Genomic DNA, 10,864 nt, shown 5'->3' with positions numbered 1-10,864 from the left:
AAAGTGTGTATAGTTTATGAGGCTTCTTTAAGTTGTTTATTTTTGAAGGGCTTTAACAGGAGCACACTAAAAATCATTTGAAGATTACTTCTGTAGCAGTTCTACTGCACATTAGGTAAACGTCTAAAATCTCTTAATATATATGGCCCTATAAAACACAGAGACGTCCAAATATGACGACATTGTTTCATTATCCAACCGCTGTGCACGTGCCCTCTAAAGGTGCTTCCATGACGATTGTCCGCCACCATAGCCTATAGCCCATTGTGCATTACTTTACACCAGACATTCCGTCCCATTTATGGGACTTCGGCATATCCCAAAGAATTATGGCCCGAACGTAACTCATTAGTAATGCCTTGGAGGGGAAAATAAATAAATAAACAAACAAATAATTAGTCTAATAGAACGTTATATTTTGTTGCATATAATATTTTTGGAATTTAAACATTTTGACTTTAAGACTTTAGAAAAATCAGACTTTATAAAGCTCGTGTAATCACTCTGTTGCAAGCGACCATAACCTTGTCGGTCTACGTAAAATAGCCTGAGACAATTCCTCCTGGGCTCACCAAGGTAAGCGACAGTGGACATTGGGATATTTCTGGCGGGAGCATTCTGTCCTACCTGCTGTAAACTTACCTGCTGGAGTGCATGATAGTGCAGGCTAAGGCAGTCATTAAAAACACGTCCAACGTGTTATTTTGGAACGTTAAACTTTATAAAATGCTTTTAATTTTATTTTTTCTATATATATATATATATATTTTTTTTTTTAGAAAAATATGACTTAAACGTCAACATTCGAAACCCCCCCCCCCCCCCCCCCCCCCCCCCCGTCGCAGAGAGCCTATATTCCTTCTGAAATTCGCCAGTTACTGTGGATGCTCTTAACTTGCACTAGCTACGGCGTGCAATGTGTCCAGGATAGAGTCACACTGTGAATGTCGCCCGGAATGACAGCGACCGACCCAGCGCTAGTCTCAAGGGTGCACCTGTGGGCAGAAGGAGGGGGGGTCTCGGCGCTTCATTTGGCGAGAGCACGTTGTTTTATGACAGATTAACTGGAAAGAATTAACTCCAGGACACGTCGTATGCATTTTTGTTTCTGCTATTTTACCTGAAAACCCAATCGAGGACGAAAACATCCCTGCCGGTAAAATCGTAGCTATGGATACGTTCGCGAAGACCCCAGTGCACCTCGGAGAGAATCAATATGTGACCTAATTATTATTTCCAGGCTCTGATAAGACTGCTATTCTGTTTTGCTCCGAAGGCGTGGTTCTGGGGCACTTGACGCTCGCCTCTTAGTCCTCCATTGCTATTCATTCCAATGCCTCAATCGTACGGGCAGATACAAACGCTACTTAACTGGCGCAATAATCAAATTAAGCACAGCGCGCAACAGACGCAAAGACGTATCAGGTAGGCAGTTTTCGTTTTCATTGACTCGGATCGTTTGGATCTGTTCTGGAAGATGCCGAATTCGTTCACAAGGTCAGATGTAACTTTCGTCCTGGAATTCGAACGTTCAGAAATGGTGGGTTCTGTTATAATACGACTTATTTCAATATAACGTCAATTTCTTTCTTCGCATATTTGCGTCTTTGTTCATAATATCAAGTTTCCTCTTAACAATGTAATAATTTCTGTAGGCACAATAATACAAATCTTAATGTTCAATATTTACTACCACTCTGATAAGATATGGGATAATTATGGAGGAATGGGTAGTCTACCGTAGTTCATTCTGATCAGATAATTGGTCCCTGGTTGGAGGGAAAACATAACCAGGCGTCGGGTCTCTATCCTGAATTAATCACAGTGTAAAATAACGTTGTTTTTCACAAATGTATGCATATTTTTTTTAGAAACTTGGAACACACTATAAATGTACCTTTTTTGTCTGAAATATTCAAAGATAATTCAAGGTGCATTTATTTATTTAACCATTCTATTGTTATAGGTCTGTTGGGTTTCTAGAAGTGATCTATCTATCTATCCATCTATCTATCTGTCGACTTACCTATTTATCTATGTTGATTTTGTGTTATATTTGTTCCCCTTTGCCCTCTTAGCGAACTGTGCATCTTGAGTAGCCTACGTGTTATCATGAGAAATTATTTGACTGACGATTTCTTTAAAACGATGTCTCCTGTGTGGTACTGTACAACGTACATTCATATGTGAGGGTGAATGTACCGTACTTTACTGTATACAAGCAGAATATTGAACCGAATGTGTAAAATATTTATTGTATTTGACAATGATAACTGGGTGCATTATTAATGAGACTGCATCCTTGGAGTTATTAATTTCATTGCCTTCCAAGCCAGTAGCTATTGTGTGGGTGGCCTACATTTTAAGAAGAAATGTGTAAGCTACTGTAAGTTTTAGCTCAATAATAGATAGCATACACACACAATACACAACTGGACACACACACAAACCTTTAGTCTAAATAAGTTTTTTATAGCAATCACCAAACAAAATTATTTAAAATGCACTCACACATGCTCACGCACACCCACTCAGACGCGCGCACACACACACATACACACGCAAGGGCACATGCACAGACCTTGATCATGCCTGTAACACTGTAGATAGCATTGCTCGTATGTGAGGAATATTTTTGGAGATTTTTTTCCCTGTCTGCTCACATTCTGTCTGTAATTCAAACAATGGAATCTTTGAAGCTGTCATTACGTAATTAAGATATGTGTCCCTATTCTTTAGCCTGAAAATAATTTTTTTAATTAGTTCCTCAGTTATATTAGTTTACTACCTAGTAATGAATTGTGATTAACATATTTTGAATAACTGAAAATAAACTACGGCTGTGATACAGGGCCCTTGCATTCTCATCAGCGTCAGTGGCACATTGTTTATTCCACATTCCAACACGTCACAAGATGGAGTCTGGTCTCCTGTTTAAACCCTGAGATATGTGCTGCATCCACAGAAATTTTCTCATCCAAACTGCAAAAGAACCCTCTGCCCTAAAATAAAAGCTGAAGAAATAAAGATCGATATTTGTTCGAGATCAATATCAGGATCTCGTTATCTTTTTGTCATCGGGGATGTTTATTTGCAGAGCCTATTAGAGCCCTGTTATTACTCTGTTATGAACGCTGGCTTAGTCTTGTGTGGCAAGTGTATAGTTTAATGATTTCAGCCCAGGCAGAGATGTGGAGGTCAGCAAAGTGGGTGTTCCTGTGAGGAGAGCTGGGGGGCATGAGAGCAGGTGTACCTGCATGTGATACATGAATATCAGGCAGTTCAGTTCAGCTTCATCTGTCCTGCGTTTAAAAACAAGCAGAGCAGTTTAAATACAATTAAATGCTTCATGCACAATATATTTACTCTGAGTGGTTCAGATTCTAGAGTGCTTGCAATCCTTGTCTTCTCTCATCGAAATCAGCTGAAATGTTTCCTGGCTGTTGTCTTTTTTTTTCAGCTCGACTGAATTGCACTCGTCTCTCTTCCTGGGGTCTCTCTCTGCCCGTCTCGCCCCAATTACAGAGCCTGACTGTTATCCGATTAGTGTCTCTGACCTCAGCTCACAGCCGTGCATGATGGGAAGGAAACTCTGTTTGAGTATTCTGCTGTTCGAACGTTGTCGTTTTCTCAGGTGATTGTGTGTGCAGTCGCCTTCTGAATTCAAAATCTCACATTCCGCTGATGCAGCTGTGGCGCGCGCGTTACCGTCGATCCGTCTGAAACGCGGGCCTCTGGTGAACCGGGACACTTGCAACAACACCGCGACCCACTTCAGCGCGACAAACATATCATGTCATATTTCGGTGGCTGTTTAGCCTGCTGATCCGTTTTCCGCGCATATATTAGCATGTTAAGTACTGGTCTTGCTGTTGTGCCGTTCAACAAGGTGCTTGAATGCCTCTGGTGTAAACTAGGCCGTGTTAAAGCTTCATAGAATCAGATGTAACATTTTAAGCAGCGTAATTTGGCCTGAATTTCGATATTTAATTATGGTAATTGTTTTCAGTGCTGTGGCTAATCGCACTATATACAGCCTTGCTGAAGGATGTTTCTGTTGTAGCAACAAATATAAGTGAATATTTTCTAAATTAGCATATTAGTCACATTCATAAAACACAAGTCTTGAAATAAGTCTTGGACGATCTCTTCCATTTGTGCCCTGTACTGTGTGTGTTCCTTTCAATATACAGGAGGATATGCACCTTATTTTGTTAAAGTACAGAGAAATATTCTATGATCATTTTTATAGTATGATTTGATTTGGTATTTTCTTTCTGTTTCAGGTTCTGAGACCAGGAGAAGCACGCTGATATAAAGCAGAGCTGCAGCCCTCCATTCTGTAATCGACTGTGCCCTGGAGAAGGGGAGCGTGAAATGGGCACCATCCCCAAACCGAAAAGGACTGTCACCATTCAGATGGGACCTCACATTGCTGTCGTGGACAGCTTTGGGAACAAGGAGCCCACTGCCAGCTGGGAGAAGGAGCCAAACCTGAAATTGAACAGCACATCTACGCCCCCGAAGGAGCACAGGCAGGATAATGTGTGCATGGACATGAGCACGGCCAACAGAATCCACCACAGCAGACAGCCGAGCAGGGCAGACATGTCCGCCTCCGCCTCCGTGGGTCACGGAGGGAACGGGGATTCTGAGGGCCTGATTGGACGAGGCCTGGTGCAGACTGGAGCTCTGATAGGTCAGGGTACGGGTGATTCGAGAGCTCTGATAGGTCAGGGTGTGGGGGATTCGAGAGCTTTGATAGGTCAGGGTGTGGGGGATTCAAGAGCTCTGATTGGTCAGGGTGGGGGATCAAGATCTGATTGGTCAGGTGGGATTCAGAGCTGCTTGTCAGGGGACTGAGAGGGGCCCAGAGGCTGCCAAGCAAGCGCAGGGGAGGAGTCGCCAATACCGCCAAAGGACGATTTGCGAGCGTGCGACGGGGTCTCGAAGGCGCTAGGCTTTGAGGAGCGGCCCGTAGATCCCACAGCAGGGAGGCTCAGGTCTCACACACCTGAAGGTTTCCAAAAACGTGAAGTCACCTCGGCGTCCACTCAGGCAGCGAGGGAAACGTCTGGGCCAGAGCGGGCCTCCGCAGCGCGGGTGGCGAAGCGAGACCACGCTGGCAGCGCTGGCATCCCGGGCATCCCTGCTGATGAAGACGTGCCGGTGAAATCTGATGGTTCTGTCCACACTGCGCTCCCGGCACAAACCGCCAAGCCTGAGGTTCACCAGGAGAACTCTGAACACCAGGGAAGTGAGAGAGAGCAGACGTCATTTCTCAGTCTGAGGGAAGGCCTCTCAGGAGGCCAGGTAACCAGCGCTACTCTGCACAGCACCGAGCTGACGGACACCGAGGGGAACCCGAGCACCCACTGTCCCACGCAGGAGGAGTTAGGGGCGCAGAACGGCTCGGGCAGCTCCTCACATCCTCACTCCTCAGGGCTGCTGCTGAGGGACTCTGCTGGAGGGCCGTGGAGCAGACCCGACCGTGCACAGGCGGCAGAGGGAGCTCCGCAGAGCACAGGTACCGCGACACAGGAAGTGCAGCCGATACAAAGAGGACTCTGCAAACGCTTCCAGGACGTCGCCACCATGACCGCGTCCCCCGAGCGCGGCGGGCCGTCCGGAGCGGCATGGCGGGACGCGGAGGTGCAGGCGGTCCCCGAGGTCTGCAGCAGGTCCGCGGGGACAAGCCCCTCCCGCTTCCCTCTGGCCACGCCCCCCGGACTCTGCTGCGCGGCGGCAGGAGGGAGCGCTGGTCCCCCGGGGGCTGGCCCAGTGCATGCTGGGTCACAACACGCGGCTCACCCGCCACGGGACGACACTTCGCCGAAAGAGGGCGGGGTCTTCAGCGACGCGTGCGTCCAAACCGCCGTCTCCGTCTCCTCTCGGGCCCGCGCCGGTCCGTCTCCGCCCCCCAGCAGCCCGGTCCCGGAGAGCGGCAGGTCGGGGGGCATTCTGGGTAAAAGCACTGGAGCCAGCCGCCATTCTGGCTCTGCAGGGCATCAGGACATGGAGCTGGGAGCAAGGCCCAAAGAGCCAGGGCTGCATCTGGGCCACGTCCAGAAAGGGCCTTTACAGCCAGTTTATCAGATCAGCACTGCGGCGTGTAGCCAGTCAAACCACGCTTCCAGCAGCTTCCGTGAGAAGGAGCCATCGATAGCAGACCAGCAGAGTTTGTCCCAGTCAGAGTCTTCCAATGGAAACCATACAGGCAGCCTGCATAATAAACCTATAGTCTCTAATCACACGTGTCATGCTGTCGCTGATGTCATGAGCTTTCCTGACCAATCAGTGAGCGGTCCCACAGATCCAGCCTGCTCCTCACCACAGGACTCCAGGCTTCAGGTAGAGACACAAACGCCGCCTGGTGTGCAAAGCCAGCAGGTGGAGCCGCTCGTGGTGGAGACATGCCCCGAGCGAAAGGACGTTCCAGGTGAAGGGAAGTCCGATCCAGAATCAGAGCAGAGCAGCGGTCCGGATCAGAGCCGGTCCAAAGCCGGGCCGGGTCAGAGCCGGTCCAAAGCTGGGCCGGGTCAGAGCGACGGGGCCGTCCCGCCGCGGCCGGATCAGGGCGGTTCTGAAGACGAGGGCAAGGCGGGCGCGGTGCCCGAGGTGGTGTGGGACGAGCAGGGCATGACGTGGGAGGTGTACGGCGCGTCCGTCGACCTCGAGTCCCTGGGCTTCGCCATCCAGAGCCACCTGCTGTGCAAGATCAAAGAGCACGAGAAGCAGATCCAGACGCAGACGACCCGCCTGGGCCGGTCCCTGTCCTCCGAGTCGCCCCGCGCCGGGAAGACCCGCAAGCGCCCGCGCAGCGTCTTCCGCTCGCTGCTGCAGAACGTCCGCCGGCCCCCGTGCTGCCTGCGCACGCCCCCGTCCGCGCTGGAGTGAGGGAGGCGTCCGCGCTGGAGTGAGGGGGGGGAGCGTCCGCGCTGGAGTTAGGGCGGGGGGGCAGGCGTCTGTGCTGGAGTGGGGGGGGGGACCGTCCGTGCGGGAGTGAGTGGGGGGGGAAGTCCGCGCTGGAGCGGTGGGGGGGGGGATTCTGAAACAGGAATTTAAACAGGAATACAGGAAAGAGGCATTCCCTTACCATCTGGTCCTGTGTGTCCTGCGGGGGGGTGGGGGTGGGGGGTCGGGGTTCTAGTAGAAGAAAGCCATGTTCTGTCAAAGCAGGAAAAATGATATGGTTAAATTGTATTTTTAAAATGAGGTCAATTTATTATACGGTAGAGCTGAGGTATTTTATCAGTATTCAAATTAAATTAAAATGGCAATAAAATGTAGCCGCATGCAAGTGTGTTCCTGATGGTAGAATAGCCATTTAAACAGTGGATGCCAGACCTAGATCCTACCAGAACCATTAGTCATCGTTTGCGTGTCGGTGAAGCTTGGGCAACATATTAGGATGGCATTTTTTGTTATTTAATTATTGTGGAGATTTACTGAAGACCTTTTCTTTGTAACAAATTTATAATATTTTTTAATCTTACAGATCTGCCTGGTTGTAAGTCATCCAGACAACATTCAAACAGCCTGGTATAACTGGAAGTTATGTGCGACCGCAAACCAATTGTGGCAAAATGCGATTAGTCTTAACTCAGTTATTTTCAGTTTTGTCCTCTTTAGCCACAATGCATTCATCTTGGTTTAGTGTTGTTCTGCCTAGTGCTTGTGTACATAAGGGTGTCGTGCATAAACCATGTTCTGTTTATTTTTATATTTATGAAAACTATCTTTTCTGCATTTATTCAAATGCTTGGCACCCGATTAAGTTGCAGCCCCAAATATTAAATCATCTTTTGTCTTCTGTGTGCAAATGGTACAGAGGACATTTTTCCTTTGTGAAACATTGGAACTTATTGGACAATCAGAACAGTAAAATATTTTTTTCTTTCTTTTTTTTTTTTTAAACTTATATGGCAAGAAACCTATTGGAGATGTATTTAAGATGTTTTGTCTTTCATTCTAATAAATATGTATGTTCTCACCCTCAACTTCAGTTTCAATATTGGATTATGTCGATTAATTTTCATATTTTACGTAATATTTAATGGAAAGTAAAATATTTCTTATATTTATTTTATAAATCTCTTTTAGAAAAAGGAGGAATAAGGTCTATAACCACAGGAAGTAAACAAAGATATCGACCTCACAACGGCTGCTGTGGCCTTTGAGCATGTGTGCCGTTTTCCACCAATTTAGAGTGGGGCAAATGTCCAAGGTGATGGGGCACTGTCTGGTGATGGGGCAATGTTTGGTGATGGGGCAAATGTCCAAGTTGAGTGGGGGCAATTGTCATGGTGATGGGGCATCTGTGTTTGGGTGATGGGGCATCTGTGTTTGGGTGATGGGGCATCTGTGTTTGAGAGTTTGGGGTCTCTGTGTTTGGGTGATGGGGCATCTGTGTTTGAGAGTTTGGTGTCTCTGTGTGGCGTTTAGTCAGATGTCCCTGAGCAGATGGGGGGGGGTCTCTCTTATCACCTGATCCCTGGGAGACACACCAGCACTCGCTGCAGAGATATTAATGTGTCGCCTAGCGGAGTGTGACAGAGCGAGCAGACGCCGTACGAGGTGAGGACAGGAAGTGATCTGTGCGGTCCGCATGCTACGGAGACGACAGAGCAGAGCGTTGGATTGGCTGAGGTGGCGGTTACTGCCCTGCCGATGCTCTATGTTTCTCACGCGATTGGCTCTCCCTGGGGAGACCAGGAAACCCCCCCCCCCCCCGACCAGCACGGATTGTTGATCTTTTTGAATCTTGTTAATATTCAGCTTGAGGCAGTATTGTTTCAAGATCCCTATATCCTATGGGCGTTCACCTTGGCCTGCTTTGATGGCTCAGGAATAGTATGGCACTGTTATTTTTTTGTGCAAAGACCTGCTGGCCTCTCGATGAGTGAACAGGGGTTCCTATTGGGTCGTGTTTCGCGGTGCGGTGGTGCTGGCACACCTACGTTTTGTGTCCGGCTGTGTGTTTTGTCTGTGCGTGTGTGGCTGTGTGCGCGTGTGTGTGTGTGTGTGTGTGTGTGTGTGTGTGTGTGTGTGTGTGTGTGTGTGTGTGTGTGTGACCGAGCACATTCACGCTGAGGCGTACGTGCTCATTTTGCAGTATTATTTATGCACCTACAGCCACCACGCCGAGGGAAGCAAGCGCGCCTGAAGAGCTTCTTTCCTCTGCTTCATTAAAGACAGATTCACGGAGGCTGACAGATCAGGAACTCATCTCATAAATCATCTGTTCCCCTGGGGAAGGATCACAGTGCTGCTCCCGTGTTTATGGTGAGGAAGCAGTGAACTGTGGTGAACAGCCAGCCTTTTGGCTTCAGTGGAGTCTGATAGAGAGCTATCTCTTCGGTAACAACAGTGTGCATTCACTGCCGAGGGCAAAGAGGAAAAATGCTTAATGCGTATCTATGCTTCAGAGACTGTTAAAAAAACCATGGTCACAATCACTGCAATCAGAAGAATACTGAAATTCCACCCTGTTTCTGTCGATACATTAATTTTAAATTTGACTCACAGCCGAAGGCTAGTCAGATTGATCAGTGTAAAGCAGAATGCACACACTGTATGATAACATGATTCAAATGAACTGAGGTTCTGTGTCAGACTGTGGCAGGGGGAACTGGGCTTGCAATCTTTGAAGTTTTAGGTTTGATTATCGGGAGTAGTACTATTGCTTCAGTAAATATCCAGCTGCATAAATGGATTATATATGAAACACATACTGTGTAGGCCTTTATTCTAGAACATAATGGCCAATTACTAATTTATGCTTGTGCAAGTGCATTTTTAATGTAAAGTCTAAGTCTGTGTATAAGACATCTTATACACAAGGCCAGTGAAGGCTTTCCCGAGCTCTGGGTTCTGAGTTAAGCTATCCTTATCTTAGCACTGGGATATGCGCAGGGAGAGATAAGGGCACTATAATGTGTGAGTGAACTGAAGCACAAGCTATCAGATAGCGCTGGGAGATTTAAACGTAAAGGAAGCGACTGGATTTGGCTGTTGAATTTGAAGAGGATGAACTCATGAATACATGGATGAATACTTTATTAGCCAGCTGCTGATAATACTGTAGTCACATGTTCAAGAGAGGCACTGTATAAATCCAAACGTCTGTCACATAAAACTCATCAGCACCGAGCGCTAAAGCACATTCTAATCTCATACTTGTCAATTCAGTTTTTAAGTGATCGTTTAATGCCAAATTACAGATGATCAACTCTCCCAATTATAGAGAAGTAGGGGGGAAAAAAATCAGTGTTCCAGGTTTGGTCTGCAAGGCAGTGAGTGTTACCTGGGCCAGGTTTGGTCTGCAAGGCAGTGAGTGTTACCTGGTTTGGCTCAGAATCTAAACGCCGTGATAAACTTGGCTGGTTACTGTTGGGCCAATTTTGGCCCACAATGCACTTTCCATAACTGACCCAAAAGAGCCTAAGGAAGTGGGGTGGTATCCCCAATAAAGAAACGGGCCTAAAATGGTACTAAGGAGACGGGCGGTATCCCAACCTAAATGGTGAGCGAGTAGCCAATGAAATTGGCTGCTCGCATGCACGTATCATTAAAAAAATTATTCACATTGTATCAAATGAAATGTGATGTTGAAAGAAATTGATATGATCATGAAAATGTAATAATGCACAACTGAAAAGCACAAGTTTTCCTTTCAGCATTTTCTGCTAGTGCTTTTTGACTCGTTTTAAGAATACACACCAAACTGTGAGCATCAGGTAAATTATGCAGATGTTATATTGCAGCCAGGAACAGCAGTTTTCTCAGGATTGCAGGTTATGTTTTATTTATTACGCCGCACCTTATAAATATACCAGCAGGAGCTCAAACATCCATTTGGCCT

General features: G+C 47.1%; 1 protein-coding gene across 1 annotated transcript; it reads left to right on the top strand.

The window, feature by feature from the left end:
* The first annotated feature begins 839 nt into the window (after nt 1-839).
* On the top strand, nt 840-6,897 carry LOC135258663 (G protein-regulated inducer of neurite outgrowth 3-like). Its single transcript, XM_064342106.1, has 3 exons — nt 840-1,540; nt 4,287-4,804; nt 4,877-6,897. The coding sequence occupies exons 2-3, from the start codon at nt 4,378-4,380 to the stop codon at nt 6,895-6,897; spliced, it is 2,448 nt and encodes an 815-aa protein (XP_064198176.1). The 5' UTR covers nt 840-1,540; nt 4,287-4,377.
* The last annotated feature ends 3,967 nt before the right edge of the window (nt 6,898-10,864 follow it).

This window comes from Anguilla rostrata, chromosome 7 (assembly GCF_018555375.3).
Source record: "Anguilla rostrata isolate EN2019 chromosome 7, ASM1855537v3, whole genome shotgun sequence".
NCBI lineage: Eukaryota > Metazoa > Chordata > Actinopteri > Anguilliformes > Anguillidae > Anguilla > Anguilla rostrata.
The sequence above is the reverse complement of the archived record's forward strand: the minus strand, read 5'-3'. Positions and strand labels throughout refer to the sequence as shown.